The 16,489-nt window shown below is 50.1% G+C and overlaps 1 protein-coding gene across 2 annotated transcripts in view; it reads right to left on the reverse strand.

The window, feature by feature from the left end:
- The window catches only part of LOC149366818 (uncharacterized), a 41,396-nt gene extending 25,328 nt beyond the window's left edge, over positions 1 to 16,068 (reverse strand). Inside the window, exons 1-3 of one of the 2 annotated variants that reach the window (XR_016284132.1) lie at positions 15,274 to 16,068; positions 7,182 to 7,419; positions 4,779 to 6,334 (exon numbers count right to left, since the gene is read on the reverse strand). Coding sequence is in view for 1 of the 2 variants with exons in the window: in XM_089552504.1 (XP_089408630.1) it covers positions 5,585 to 6,334; positions 7,182 to 7,419; positions 15,274 to 15,359 (1,074 nt within the window). In the remaining variant the exon portion in view is untranslated. Of the gene's footprint in view, positions 1 to 4,726; positions 6,335 to 7,181; positions 7,420 to 15,273 lie in introns of those variants that run through there. The other variant, XM_089552504.1, reaches the window with a different exon arrangement.
- Positions 16,069 to 16,489: the final 421 nt, after the last annotated feature.

Genomic DNA, 16,489 nt, shown 5'->3' on the forward strand with positions numbered 1-16,489 from the left:
AAACAACGCAAGTGAAGATGGGCACGAGAGGCACTCCGCAAGGGGCAGTACTATCCCCAATTCTCTTCAACATTGCACTCCTAAATCTCCCACCCATTCTCAATCAGGTACAGGGCATACGCCACGCCCTGTACGCTGATGATATAACCATCTGGACAACCACGGTAAGTATGGGAATTGTTGAAGAACAACTACAAACAGCGGCAGCAATAGTTCAAAATTATGCACGGGCGTGTGGTCTAACCTGCTCTCCCCAAAAGTCGTAACTCATAGTCTTCCGTCAACGCAATAATCAGGGCACCATCAACATCCGCAGTGACAACTCGTCCATCAAGGAAGTTCAGACCCTCAAAATACTAGGTCTGTACATAAATAACAACGGCAAAAACCTCCTCACCCTCCAGAAACTACGGCTCGTGAGCGAGCAAGTCACCATGATGAGCGCCAGGATAACAACGCGGAAATCAGGGATGCGAGAAGAAGATACCCTGCGACTGGTGCAGGCTTTCGTCGTAAGCCGCGTCGTCTACGCAGTACCCTCCCTCCGCCTCAAGAAGCATGACATCAGGAATCTATACGTCATAATCAGAACAGCCTACAAGAAGGCACTGGGCATTCGTCTTGCGATATCGACGAACCGGCTCTTACGACTGGGAGTGCATAACACGATAGAGGAGCTAATAGAGGCACATGTCACCGCGCAGGTTGTACGGCTTTCTACTAGTCGGACTGGCCGACAAGTCCTCAATGATTTAAACATCAATTCCCCCCGACAGCTAGACTCTAAAAACGACATTCCAGCATCATGGAGAGGACAATTCAAGGCAGCTCCACTACCCAGGAATATGCACCCCGATTTCCACCAGTCAAGACGACAAGCACGAGCCGAAGGTATGAAAGGGCACTACGGCGAGCGCGTCGGCGTGTTCTGTGTTGATGCTGCGGGTCCCGAGCAGGGATTGACGGCCGTCGCGGTAGTGCACCAAAACAAAACAATGGACGGACTAGTACTGGCTAGCCAGGACATACTGGCTGCAAAAGAAGTAATGATTGCTTTAGCTGCAACACACACTAGCTCAGAATATATTCTTACAGATTCACAAACTGCGTATCGCAATTACTTCAGGGGCAGGATCGCACCATGAGCATCTAAAATCCTGGAAGACAGCTACACCCATGGCTACCAACCCACACACAAAAATTTAATATGGGTACCAGATCACCAGGGCATCCCAGGGAACGACAGCGCACATGCCTCAGCCCGAGCATTTCTCCCCCGGGCACCGATTGCGGACGCCGTGGAACCTCCTACCCCACTACTAACTTACAACGACATACTTCAGCACTTAAGATTATCCCGTCGGGTCTACCCTACGCCGGATAAGACACTGGACAAAGGGGAGGAACTATACCTCCGAAAGATACAGACCAACACTTACAACAACGCACGAAGACTACACGCAATAGACCCGGAGTCATTTGACTCACACTGTAAATTCCGCGGGGAGAAGGCGGACCTGTACCGTATGGCATGGGCCTGCCAACGAAATCAGGCGGTCACTGTCAATAACCAGCCAACGCAGGAGGGGTGGGAGGCAGCTCTGACCAGCTCGGACGAAACAAGTCAAAAAGAACTCATCGAAACAGCGCGGACAGCAGCCTACGCCAACGGGGCTCCGGAATGAGAGCTCCACCCGCCGCTTCAACCTCCTAAAAAGTTTCATTAAAATATTTTCACCACCACCACACGTGGCTACCGGCCGCCGCTGCGCGACGACTCAAAGCGTCTTCGGTATTTTTTTTTTCGATTTAGTTTTTGATGTTGTTGCGACTGAGAGAAAGAGAACAATCTACAGAAGGTATGACGTCACAGCGGCAGTAGCGCCACAGGTGCGCAGCGCGGCAAACACACACCGTAACTGCAGCCGGGCTCTCTGAAGAAGCGAGTTGGTCGCCCATATTCACTCCGCTAAAGGTCAAACGTAATTGCGGCCGGGTCACGCGAAGGTTTGAAAGGGCGAGTAGTATTGCTTTCCCAATAAAATTCAGGTCGGCACTTTGTTGTCCTAAAGTGTTGTGGGGCGAAACCCTTAAGCGCGGTGCTGCTGCTCGTGTCACTGATGTGTGGTTAAGATGTTAAGCTTCGCCTCTGAGTGTGGAACGCGACCGCGTCTTGCAACGCTGCCAGGTATCCTGAGAACGCCACCGCCAGTTCGGCTTTACAAATTGCTCGTCGCTAAATTGGTTTGTGAAGAAATAAATGTATCTGTCTCGCATATCTCGGTGGACACATGAACCTCACCGTAACGGGGAGGAAGATGGGAGTGAGCGAAGAGACCGTATTCACTAGACGCCGCTTTGTTCATTCCAAACCAACAAGCTGTCATGGGAGCGGTTAGCGTGTTCATCTCGCGCTCCGGAGACCTTGGTTCGATTCCCCAACAGGAACAATTTTCTACTCGGTTCTATTAATTTATCTGGTCTGACTGGAATGGTTATTTATCCTAACTGGTCAATTAACTAAACTGAGTCCCACTTCCTTGGAGCATCAATACACCATCCCTTTAATTGGTTGCATCTTTAATAGCCAAAGTACAATTGGCCCCGTCTGAAATTCGCGCACTGTGACGTCATGACCATTTCGACCAATTGAAAAACGTGACATTTCTATCTACAACTGCTGCTTAGAACGGCGAGGCATAAAAGGCTTCCGCCTTAAAACGCGCCGGTGTGCTCTGCGATGTCAGTGCACGTTAAAGATCCCCATGTGGTCGAAATTATTCCAGTGACCTCCACTACGACACCTCCGCTCTTTCTTCTTTCACTTCCACCTACCTCACTTGTCTTACGGCGCGGTTCAGGTGTCCACGAGATCTGTGAGAGAGATACTACGCCAATTCGTTCCCTCAAAAAAAAAACAATTTACCAATTTTATCAGGCCGAGTTTATCGATGCAGCCTGTCATGAGACCTCGCCGACGCACCATAAAAAGATGAAGATGAATACGCCTTCATGGGACCATGGAGCGCAACCGATTTCGACCCATCGCAGTATTACGACCCTCAGCTGAATATTGTCGTAGGACTTCAGCTGAACGGAAGGAATTAATATGGGTACCAGGTCACCAGGGAGTTGAAGGAAACGAGCGCGCACACGCTTCGGCCCGAGCTTTTCTTCCCCGGCATCCTTCTACGTCCTCCCTTCCTGATTCTGGCTCCCCCTCTCCGCTAACGACATATTCAGAAATATTGCAACATTTGCGCTTTGAAAGGCATACGCTCCCGAGGCCCGCTAAGGGCCTCACTAAATCAGAGGAATGTCACCTTCGCAGGCTACCAACTATGTCTTTCAATAACCCAGCTACGCTTAACGCCATTGAGCCCGAGTCCTTTTCGGCACAGTGCAAATTTTGTGGCCAGAAGAAAAACTTGTACCACATGGTATGGGCTTGTCAGAAAAATGACAGCATTGACATCATAAATCAGCCAACACGGGAGGGCTGGGAGGCGGCCCTGTCCAGCTCGGACCTCGAGGAACAACGAGCCTTCACGCCAGAGCACGGCCAGCGGCTTTCACCAACGGCGTCCCGGACTAGGGACTCGATCAGCCTTCCCTTCAACGAAGGCACTGTGCCTTTAATAAACGTTTTCATCATCATCATTCACTATAAAGAAGGCAAAACAGCCCCTCCGCCCGATGTGTGCCGGCGCCAATACCTATAGTTCGTAAACAAAGATGTTCTCGCTAAGAGTAATAATAATAATAATTATTGAGGAAAGGAAGATAGCGCAGTATCTGTCTCAACATCTCAAGTGTATAATTGAACAGCGCCGTAAGGTGGGAGTAAAAGAGGAAAAAGAGGAAGAGGATTCTCGTTAAGAACTATTGCCCCACAAAGACCACGTACCTTCTCGTCGTTCCCAACTGTCTTTGCCCAGAAAATACGCAGGCCTCCAACGACGACCCGACCGCTAGGCAATACTTGTTTATCTGCGAGTAGTAACTCCAACTAAAGTACTACCTGACACCACTATCAACCGATGCCGCACATTAAGTAGAATGCGTGTTGAAGTTTTTGAGCGACTAAGAATAGCACCTACTAAGACAGCAGGAGCTCTCATGTTAATCCCATGACCAACAAAGTCATTGAAAAGATCGGCATAGAGATCATTGACCTCCTTACGACGTCGTCCTTCAAAACCATACGGCGATGAACAGAACACCGTATGGGTAGATGCTGCATGTGACCAGCACGGAGCCACAGCGGTTGCGTATACTCCGCATATCGCTCCAATTACAACCGAATTACACCAGGGAACTAACCCAGAGTAAACAGAATAAATAGCTATAGCGCTTGCGCTCGGCAACTCTACTGCAACCTTTATACTTAGTCTACCGAAAACTGTAATGCTAAGTTATGCTAGGGGCAAAGTCTACCCTGCTACCTAACAAATAGTGACCCTGAACCACCCTCCTCCTGCAGCACTGAGCTCATCTGGGTGCCCGCGCACTCTGGAAACCCAGGCATTGAGGCCGCCGAATCTTTAGCCCGAGGGTCTAGAAATCGCGCACAGGCGGACCTCATGGGGAGTTTCTCAAAGGAGCGCGCGTCCACCTGAGCTGAACTCATTGCGAATGCTCATGCCTAAAGGCAATTATACCCCCCCCCCCTTGCCCCGAGTCCTCCCTCACTACAAGGGAGCAACACCTAAGGCCCCGTCTGCAATCGCGGACCATCTCTACCCCCTATCTACTCTCCCAATACCGAACCATCCCACCTTCCTACCCTCTGTCCAATGCACAGAAGGAAAACCTGACCCAATATCCTCCTTGCCTGTCCGGCTTCACCTCCACCCGGCGGGCAGGCACCACTCCAAACATGGGAGGACTGGGAGACCTCACTACGCTCCCTGGACTCATCAAGACAAAACATCGTCGCCGGCCGCGCTGCCAGCGTCATGGAGAATACACAACTAACAAGACTTCAGTGCAATCTTGGAGACAAACGGGTATCTCCAATATTGTTGATAGATCAAACAATATTTGCACTTAGAGCATGCAGGGGAGAAAAACGGCGAAGCATATCTTCATTGACTGTCTTAGGTCAAAAAAGTGAACAAGAGAAGAGGTGCCTCAGGGAGCTTCACCAACGTTGCGACAAGAGGTTGGTCCGGAGGACGCGTTCATGAAGACAAGGAGGCGCCGTGCCAAGCTCAATGACATGAAACAATGCCGTCGCGTAAACGACTTATTTCGCTTTGTCTTAAAAACGAAGGCCACATATCGAACACTGCATTTATGGTGTCTGACAGCTCATATATAATAAGTGTAGTTGTCCGAGATGATCTAAAACCGTTTTTTTTTCTGACCATTCAAGCGATATTTTGACCCGAAGTGGTATTCTCCTTTGACCCATCATTACGTCAACAATTGCAAAACGCAAAGCTTTGCTTAAACCTTCATGGGTATCGAAAATTATGTTGACTGGCGAATAGCACAACGACCTGAGCAAAGAGTCAACGCACGGAGTTCCCTTGAAGGTGAAAAATCAGGTCATATAAACCACAGAAGAAAAAAGGACGCTTCAGCAGTTTTCACCTGGCGGGGCACCTAGCTTCAAGTTCTTAATGAAGTCACACGTGAAGTGCTGGCAGAGGCGCCTCGTTCGGTCGGAGCTTTGTAAGACCTCCAAGTAGCGGCAAGAACTGGGCAAGGCGTTACGCACGCGCACCGCGACGCGCTCCGTCGTGTGGGGGCTGCTCACAGCGAGCCACTGCAAGCGGGGAGCCATGCTTATAAGTTTGTAAAGGGGCTTCTTTCCCACATACGTGTTCCTCAGGCATAGATGTGTTAGACCCAGCCTTAGGCTTCCATTTGTTCCCATGTAGATTGATTTGAATGCTTTGCCGGTGAATGCCGTGCGTCCCAAGAACAAAACACGCAGGCTCTGACCGTGCAAGAGCACCATCTCGGCACCCGTGTCCCTCACGCGCGTGCGCTCAATATCGAAGACAACGAGGTTGGCGATCACGGGCTGTACGTCGGTCAGGCGTTGGTCGTTGAACAGGTAGCAGGCTTCGAAGCTAAGGGCGCGAAGCGACGAGAACAGCTCCAGCTTGGCTAGCCCGATGGCAGGCGCGAATTCGCATTCGGCGAGGTCCAGCAGCCGGAGGTCGCGTGGGTATGGCCGGCCGTCTTCGACGGTGAAGAACTGCTCCGGACTGAACCACGACTGGCGCAGTGAGAGATGAGTGAGCGTCGGTGGCAGGTCGCACACTGTGACGTTGTTCTCTCGAAGGTGACGGGCGAGGAAGGCGTGAGTCATGTGCAAGACCTGCGAAGAAGTGAGGACACTTGTAGAACCTTTTAGTACGCTACCACTTGTAGTGGGAATTCCCCGTATTTATCCGTTGCGTGTTTATCAAGAAGTTGACGTTTCAGTGTGTTGGAAACAACAGCGCTGTATGGGATGGCTAGAGATGGGAAACTTTCTTATATCGCATTATCCATTCAATCCAGACGTCAGCGTCAATTCCTCCCATATTGGCTGACAGGAAGCCAACTGGAGCGTCATATTGTTGCTATGCCAACGGTCTCTAGCATGAAAAAACCTCTTCACCAAGCAGGTGTTAAACCACCAACAGTGGTAACAAAGCAGCATCGTTTTTCTATGCCTAAAACGATTCGGCTACCGCGCAGCCTTTCCCGCATTCACGTCCAGAATTTCACGTTCACGTCCAGAATTTAATTTTCTAAACATCAAACCCCGTTCAGTCACGAAGTGCGCTTAAATAGCTGAAATCTAATTTAAATGGAGCTTCGGATCCCAGGGCTAACTGCCGCTTTCATGCTTGGTGTCCGTAACTTCATCTACTTTGTCGTCCAGAGTGGGCCCAGATCCTAGAGCAGCTCATCCATGTTTTGTAATTTGGTGTTATCGATGAGGGAAGGCATCCGGATAAAAACGACTGAGCATTCGTTTTTCTTCATTTAGAACTTTGACGACCTGCTAACTGAAGATCACAAGAATTGCTGGCGTTAAAGAAGCGCTATTTTTATTACAGAATGTACGTGTTTCTTCCACATCGACTACTCCGGTCCCATAGCGCTCGTATAAGACTTTGGGCTCGGGTTTGAACGAGGGGACCCTTCGTTAAGCGTAGCAATCATGAAACGCTCACCCTGAGTGAGGGGCAGTGATCGGCCAGGTAGGCGAAGAACGCTCGCGGAAAGTCTCTCTCCTCATCCTCGGCGGTGGATGTGTCCATGGAACGGGTTATGTGCAGTTCCACGATGTTCTTGTCGACGTGGGCCTCGAGAAGGCTGTGCACCTGTCGAGCCTTGAGCGGAAACGACGTCACGCGTAGCACGCGCCTCAGCGAGAAGTCGCGTGCCACACGCCACCATCGGCCACATACCCTGGAATGAAGAGGCGTGCGCTAGTGTTGTCGCATTGTTTTATTTGACATATATATATATAAGCGGTAACGTATACGCGAGCTCTAGCAGAGGCAGAGCTCATTAATTCCGATGTTCATCAGCCGTTTATTCACCGTCGTAGAGCCAGAATGTATTGAAGCTAAGAGTGATCTGACCTCTAGAGCATTCAGACAAGGTGTACATGAAGGATTCCGGCGCATGATTTTCCTCACCGCTCTGAACTGGAGAGGGTACAAATAAAGACGTGGCAATGGAGGCATAATATTCTCTTGCCGCTTAATGATGGCCTCGTTGCTAGCGGAATTTTCCACGTTCTGAACGTTTGTGGTGGACACCCAACTGCGCGGGAACGCGGACGTGCTCTGCATGGGCTCCGTGAATCGTCAGTGTTCTTGACCGGAAAACCCCAGTTTAATGCAAAGTGTTTATTGGATGAGTTCCGTGAAGTTACGAGGACCATCTGGACACCAATTTTATCTCTGTGAGTAGAACATATTTCCCCTTACGGGACATTGAAATCTTGAGGCGGCGAGAGCCACGCTACACCTAACGCCGACGTAGCGTCGGCCGTGGCCGAAGCAGGAGACGCATGCGCTTCGCTGGCCCTACCGGGGCTGAGCAGCCTCGACGGCGGTATGGCATCAGCATCGACTGCGGCACACATTACGGCCCCGGTTATTGAAAATAACCCGGGTACGGACCAGCCCCAAGCCATGGAGCTTGCAAGCACCAACAACGCTGGAGCTACGAGGGGACCGCAAGAACAACCAAGAGTCTACCCAGTCAACGAGACCCCGTGGCGAGTGATGAAGGAATTAGTGGAGCGCAGAGCCCAGAAGGATAGGAAAGCTACCGGTCAGGCAAGTACACCTTCGGAGGCAAACAAGACTCCAGTGAGAACGAGCGAGCCACAGCAGCAGAAACCTGGGACGCCGGGACCGAACGCCATAGTCCCGAACGCGCCACCGGCGTCCGCTGCAAACAACCAACTGAAGACACTCCCTGGTAACAGGCTAGATTTCGTACAGCTCCCGAAAGGAGGATACAAAATCGTATTCCGACCGAAGAGCCACAACCTAAGAGTGGGAGATTTCAAGCCCAGCGATTACATACAAGCCCTGGTGAAGGAATGCAACCTGGTATACATCGGCGACATGCTTGTCGCGGTGAAAGCCATCTCAAACATAATAATAGTCCGGACGCCAGATGGTGCGAAGGCAGAAGCTCTGCAAAAGACGAGGAAGTTGTGCCTCGGAGACAAACAATTCGAGTTCAATGCCTACTGCTCCACGGCGGAGGGAACTATCCGGGGTGTGGTGCATGGAGTGATGGCCGGCACCACGCAAGAGATCCTAATGAACCACATCCAAGTAGCAACGCCGGGAATTCGTGCAGTCTACGCAAGAATGCTCGGGAAGTCAGAGTCAGCGCTCATCGCGTTCGACGGACCGAGGTTGCCCAAGACAGTCGCAGTGATGGGAGGACTTTACAGAGTTTACCCTTACCAACCTACGAAGCAGGTGTGCTTGAGATGCCACCTGCAGGGGCACCGATCAGACGTCTGCCCGGAACCAGAACCCATTCCGCAGTGTCCTAGATGCAAACGTGCCAACGTCGACGGACACGAGTGTGGGGAGCCCAGGTGTGAGTGGTGCGGCGAAGCTCACGCCACGGGCGATATAGGATGTAAGAGACGTCTCAAGCGGAAAGGCCAGCGGAACCAGCAAGGCAAGAAAAAAGAAAGCAGTTGCCACGGTGGTCACAGGCCGCGGTGGTTCGAGAGCGAGGAAGCCGAAACGAAAGGAGAGAACGGATCCTCGAGATCTGCGTCTCGGAACAGGCGCGGCGGCAGCAGAAGCAGAAGCCGAACGCCGTTCTTCAAAGAGGGAGACTTTCCGGGGCTAGCAGACGCGAGAACCACCGACCACGACGGCGACAACGCCTGGGTTCGAGGGAACGCTCACGGCACTTCCGCATCTAAACAGAAGACCAAGCAGTCCAAGAAGGTGAGTCAGTCTAGGAGCGAGTCTCCAGTCTATCCCACTGCTCTAGACTATTCGATACAGGCTAGATTCGAAGCTCTAGAAAAAACAAACAGGGAACTTAGAGAGGAAAATGAACGACTAAAAAGGAGGCTCTCGTTTATAGAACAGCGACAACAAACAGAAGAAAATGATACAAACCGAGGAAAAGTACACGGAGTACAATCGCCCACGACGAAAACAAGCACGCAAGGGCCAGCAGCCGTACAACCGCAAGTAAGGGAAGAAATAGATGCTACTATACCACTGCACCAAATACAGGAGAAACAGAAAACAGTCTTGGTGACGCTCGAACAAATCATGAGCAGACTGAACGCAACCGATCAGAGATTGGCAGAACTGTTCAGGAGACAAAACAAGAGAGCACCGGAACAGGTCGACCTAAACGAAAGCGCGAAGATCTTCGCGGCGCAGCAGTAGTGTCGCATCATGGCTAACGCAGAAGAAAAATTTACAATATGGCAATGGAACTGTAGAGGATTTCGAAAAAAAACCGATTTCAACATACATGTAATGCAGCATAAACACCGTCCCACTGTAATAGCGCTGCAAGAAACTAACACTTCGCCGAAGATAGTCGGCTACGACACCATAGTAGATGAAAGATTTAAAAAAGTGGCCATTTTATGTCAGAAGGGGATCACTACGCACAAGCACACGACACCAGAAGAAGATATAGAACACCTTTTAATAGAGGTAATACCTAAGAAGCGCGGGGAGAAGAGCCTATTTGTACTTAACATATATTCACCACCTCGCAAGAAGAGACATGACTTCAGAGAAATCATTAGAGCGGTGATCGGCCTGGTAAAACAAAACCACCTTGTGATTGTAGCGGGGCTACAAGATGAATACAAAGAGAGGAAAAACCATCCTAGATGGAGTGGACACGCACGGGCTGGAAATCGTTACCGATAGCAGATACCCTACTAGGGTCGGAAACAGCGTTTCAAGAGACACTAGCCCTGATTTGACCATCATAGGAAATATCCTAGACTACGAATGGTCTAACACCGGGGAGCAGTTCGGAAGTGACCACTACGTAATTCAAACGCAAATTAAACTTACAAGGTTCAGCACAATCCAGAGAAAGACAAAAATCACAGATTGGAAAAAATTACGTGAACAGTTGGAGAATGAAGCCGGAAGAACTGCGATAACGGACATCGAAAAGTGGACCAAACGACTACGGGAGGTCCACAGAGACAATACTACAGAGCTAGAGGTCACCGATGAATTTCCACGTGCGGATAAACGATTGCTACGTCTTTCGGAGGCTCGTAGGGGACTGACGAAAAGATGGAAGAAACAAAAACATAACAGGAAATTAAGACTCAGAATAGCTCAGATCAATAAGGAGATAGAAGACCACACTGCAAACTTACTTAGAGATAATTGGCACCAAATTTGCAATGAACTAAACGGCAACTTGGGTAGCGCTAAAACATGGGCGCTGCTCAGGCACCTCATAGACCCGACAAAATCGAAAAGAGAAAACAGCAAAACGATAGAACGTATCACGCACAATTTTCAGGGAACGGACGCCCAGATTACAGATTTTCTTTGGTCCAGGTACGTCGGAAGCACGCAAGTGCCACCCTGCACCATGGTATATTCAGGGACAAGGAACTCGAAGCTGGATGAACCGATAAAAGACTACGAGGTATACGCGGCTGCCAGGTCATTCACAAGGAACACAACACCGGGAAAAGATCAAGTAACAAATGCAATGATCAGAAACCTCAGTGATGACCAAATCGAAAGCCTTACTGGACTAATCAACGAGCACTGGGAAAGGGGCACGGTCCCGGCGGAGTGGAAACACGCTGAGATTATCGTGATACCTAAACCAGGGAAAACACCCAGTTTGGAGAACCTTAGGCCCATTTCACTAACTTCATGCCTCGGTAAACTATACGAGAAAGTGGTCAAGACTAGACTGAGCATTTACATGGAGGACAACGGTCTGTTTCCGGATACCATGTTCGGGTTCAGAACGGGGCTCTCCACGCAAGACGTGATGCTCCAGTTAAGAGACACGGTACTAAAACAAATATCGGGCACTCGAGAAGGCGTAATCTTGGCCGTAGACCTCAAGGGGGCCTTCGACAACATCGGCCACAATGCCATTCTCACAGAACTCTCGGCAACAAACTGTGGGGAAAGGATCTTCGCATACGTAAAGGCCTTCCTGTCTAACAGAACAGCAACGATCGGCATCAACAACATTAGGTCAGAAAAGAAGACAACGCCAAACAGAGGGACGCCACAAGGATCCATCATCTCACCTTTGCTCTTTAACATAGCAATGATTGGATTAACTAGGAGACTGAAAAACATCAAAGATGTAGAACATTCAGTTTATGCGGACGACATCACAGTGTGGACGACAAAAGGATCAACGGGAAACAAGCAAGAAATACTGCAAAGAGCGGCGGATGAGATCGGTCAATTTGCTTTATTTAGCGGGATGCAGTGCTCCCCAGAAAAATCAGAATTTATTAGACTTCACAAAAATAAAGAGGACAGGGGAACGATAGAATTAGAGATAGATGGACAACCCGTAAGAAGGACAAATAAGCTTCGCATCTTGGGAATGTGGCTGCAGGAGAAAGGCAAACGGGACCATACCATCCAGCTCTTGGAACACTCCACGAAACAGATATGCAGGATGTTAAGCCGGATTACGAACAAGAGAAAAGGGGTGAAGGAGCGAGATGCGTTACGGATCACTTCTGCGCTCATCATACCGAGGATGACGTACGCGCTTCCGTACCTACAACCGAACAAAGGGGAAAAGAACAAAATGGAAACATGCATCAGAAGGGCGTATAAGCAAGCCTTAGGCGTCATGACCTGCGCCTCGACAGAGAAGCTGATGAACATGGGGGTGTACGGCACCTATGAGGAGCACAGCGAAACCATGCTCAGATTTCAAATGGAAAGACTTAAAAGAACAGCCGCTGGCCGCGCACTACTGATCAAGCTAGGATACCCGGCAGAAGACGAGGGCGAAGACAAAACAGACATTGACAGCCAAATTAGGAGCACTTTCTTGGTTAAACCAGTGCCCAGAAACATGGACCCGAAGAACCACGAAGGAAGACGGGCGGCGAGATCATTGGAGTTGGACAGGTTCCTAAAGAAGAAACAGATGGTTCTGTATGTTGACGCGTCCAAGTACAGAACGAAGGAAAACGCTAGGGCGGTAGCAGTAGTGAACGCCAATCGGAATATAGTTACTGGTGCATCAGTGCGCACAAGGACAACACAAGCAGCGGAAGAGATCGCCATAGCTCTAGCCCTGACCGAAGCCAATCGGCAGGGACTGAGTTACTGGATAGCCACGGATTCTCAGGCTGCAGCAAGGGCGTACAGAGATGGAAGGATCGGCCGAAAAGCCGCGAGTATCCTCTTCGAACAAAAACAACACAGACATGGATCAAACAACACAAAAATTCAACACACCATCATTTGGGTCCCTGACACTGGGGTTGAGGGAAATCTCATGGCAGACACCGTTGTCCGAGGGTTCACGAACCGGAGGGCGGGTTTGCCGGTGGAACCCTTCAGCACGCCAGAATCTTACGGGGAGGCAATGAAGGCGTTGTTGGGAGCGCGCAAGAAGTACTCGGCTCCGGCGGATATCCTCGACAGAGAGCAGGCTACCACGCTCAGACGACTACAAACAGACACCTACCCAAGCAGAGCCATGTATCACAAAATGTGGCCGAACAGATACGCGAAAGAGTGCGTGTGGTGTGGGGGCTACGCCACAACGTACCACGCCACCTGGGGCTGCGAAAAAAGCCCTTTACTACCAAAGGTAAATAGCCCTAGTCTAGAGCAGTGGGAGGCCCTCCTGGCTGACTCCGACCCGAGCACTCAGCTTATGCTGGTGACGAAGGCCAAGGCAGCGGCGGAGGCCAACGGTATCCTGGACTAGGGAAGACCGACCACTGTAGCTCCACATCAATCTATCCCCATCCCCCTACTCCCTAACTCTTCCTTTTGAAAAAAAAAAAAAATAAATGTTTTTACTACTACTACTGAACGTTTGTGGAATACATTGCCTGAGTATGATTCCTGCTACACCAACCTTACACCTCCGTCGAGATATGGAGAGAACCATTTGTCGCTACTACCACGCCATGGTCTTCGCTATGGTGATTATTCGGATTTCTGCCACTCTACAGAGGAATACATAGTACGTGCGGATGAGCGGCCCCGGCCTGGCATCAATACGAAAAATGACATCTTGCACATCAATTTCATATCCTCCACTGAGATCTGGGACGCGACTGGTGACTGGCTAGCAGCTGCGCCCGTCCAAACGGAAACTCCTGACTGATCGCTAGTCACTTATCTTCTGCACCTTTAGCAGATCAGCTTGTTAGAAAATCCTGACTGATCGGTAGTTGCCCGCTTTATGCACCTTTTTGCTGATTAGTTTGGTGCATGTCAGTTCCCTCAGGAAGACCAGCTTCCTCGTCACTGCAAGGCAACCCTGGCGTGTATATACCACTGAGGTGCAGAGGAAGGTCCCATAACGCGCACGCAAGCTTCAAAAGAGTATGAGACTCAGGAATGTGGAATTTCATACAGATGGATGTTGGGCCGTGAGCTGCTGTGCCGCACCTTTGCTTCAAAATCTGACGAAACCTTTATCTCGCACTATTCCGAACACGCGTCTGCTACTGGCTTTTCGGCAATAACGGCGAGGAGACGGTAAGCCGGCAACTGGGCCTGCAGGAGATCGTTAGATCTATGTGATCTCTTTTGTTTAGGAATTTTCGCACTTTCCTCAGTGCTAAAGTGCTGAGATGCTGCAAAGACGGTGGACGCATCGTATTTACGCAAGGCGCTGGTTTATTTCATGTGCTGAAGCTTAATGGGGAATCCAAGATAAAGCAGGCTCCTAACTGTTATTCGCTCACACTAATTATAGAAGTGTGTGATGAGAGGCTAGTTGGTAAGGCATTCTGTAGACATAAAACTACGCAGGAGACAGGACACAGAAACGATGCAGACAGGACGAGCGTAGACTAACAACTAATTTATTGAAGGAAACGACCTTCCTTCACGAGCAACGCATGCGCAACCAAACTTGACGCCAAAAGCAAAAGTACACAATCTTATCAACCCAAAAAGTCAAGTTCTTTCTGATACAGGTGAATTGATGCCTCGCTAACATATTTTCCCTACCATATCTAGCAATTTACCACGCTTCCAGAATCTCGCTTTCAAATCAATGACAAGAAGAAAAAAGTATTTTATACGCCGCTTTTCAAGCAAACGAAGATTACAGGCTGCGCGATGGACAGGAAGGTACGCGAGATTTTCGAAGCCTGGCAAATTGCTAGATACGGTGCGGAAAAATGCGTTAGTGAGGCATAAAATCACCTGTATCAGAAAGAACTTCGCCTTTTGGGTTGATAAGTTGGGTACTTTTGCTTTTGGCGTTAAGTTTGGTTGCGCATTCGTAGCTCTTGAAGGAATGTCGTTTCGTTCAATAAATCAGTTGTTATTCTACGATCGTCCTGTCTGCATCTTTTCTGTGTATTCTCTCCTGCGTAGTTTTATGTCTTCAGAATCACACTAAGTACACTATCGTTATAAACTAGAAAGAAGCGTTGAATAGCGCTTGATGCCACATTTAATAAAGTGGAGAGAGAAATACGTGCTCAGCGATGTAGTGCCACGCCGGCATCTTTCGGCTAACATGCTTCGTCCAAGCTCCGAAGCAACGACTGGAAGGTGATGCACTGCGTAGCAGTGATGGCCGACTTACCCCGCGCAGGCGCATACATCGTCGAACGACGTCAGGTGCCCGAACACCTCCAAGAGAAGGCTCTCCGGCAGATCCTCGATCTCCATGGCCGGCACTTCTTCCTTCTTCTTCTTGTACTCAGTAACTTCTTCCTTCGAACGTGCACGCGGCGCTCTTCTTCCACTTAGAGCGGCTGCCGTCGGAGAAAAATTCAGGGGGCACTTTGTCTAAAGGGTATAGAGGCGAAAGCGTTTCCGCACAAAGATTCGCCTGTTATCAGTGGAACGCGACAGCGCTGCTGTTGCGCTGTTGCGCTGCCAGGCAGTCTACGGAACGCTGCCACCCGTTCGGCGCAAATACCTCCAGGATATGGTGCGCGTCTGGCGCGGAAAGAAGAACGCGGCGGCGGCATCGAGGGACGCTGGTGCTGGTGCCGCCCAGCAACAGGCGCCGGCTAGCTCTGCGCATGCGCAAGGCGGGAGTGCGCTGTACGCAGCCTCGAAGCGCTCCAAGCAACTCCGGTGGCGGCCGCAGAACACGCTGCGCATCGACAAAGACGACATCGTCGTGGTGCCCAAACCGGAAAACACGGTCGACCTCAAGGCAACTATTGGTCCTGGACAAGCCGGCGCTGCAATCCGCAGCTTCCTCAGGGACCCCTCACAAATGCGGGACTTGCGGTGTGGCCCGATTAGGACCAAAACGTGCTAGTATGTGAGCTGAAATCAGTAGACGCCGCGGAGAAGCTACTCCAAGACATCAGAGAGTTTTAGTAATGCGTAAGTAGACATACGCAAAGGCATAGCGAACGCAATAAAATAGCGTCATTCGTACTGCGCATGCGTCAAACGGTATTTCAAACCGATGGCTTACGTACTTTCGCGTTACGTACGCTATTTTTCGAATTTATCGTGCGTGCTCTTGCGTACGCCAGGAAAAATAGCGTTGTCAACATGGCGGTGCCCACGTCGCCCGCTTCGGAGATAAGATGTCATGTTATTGCGTTTTTAGGCACATTCCTTGCCCTTAAATAGAACGTGTGATATTCGCTTTGCGTCCTCTCGCCGACTGCAGAACGAATGAGTGATAAACTTGCCCTATTTTGGATTCTGTGTAACGATTCCGCCGTTCATAACCCTATCAAAAAACCGCCGACTGTGGATTGGCTTGATTTTGATTTTTATGCCGAGGTAGTCGTAGCCTTGCCAAAAGTAGCCGTTTCGGCCGTTTCGGCTGT

The sequence above is a fragment of the Amblyomma mixtum genome, chromosome 1 (assembly GCF_055824585.1).
Source record: "Amblyomma mixtum isolate Tamu chromosome 1, ASM5582458v1, whole genome shotgun sequence".
NCBI classification, from domain to species: Eukaryota; Metazoa; Arthropoda; class Arachnida; order Ixodida; family Ixodidae; genus Amblyomma; species Amblyomma mixtum.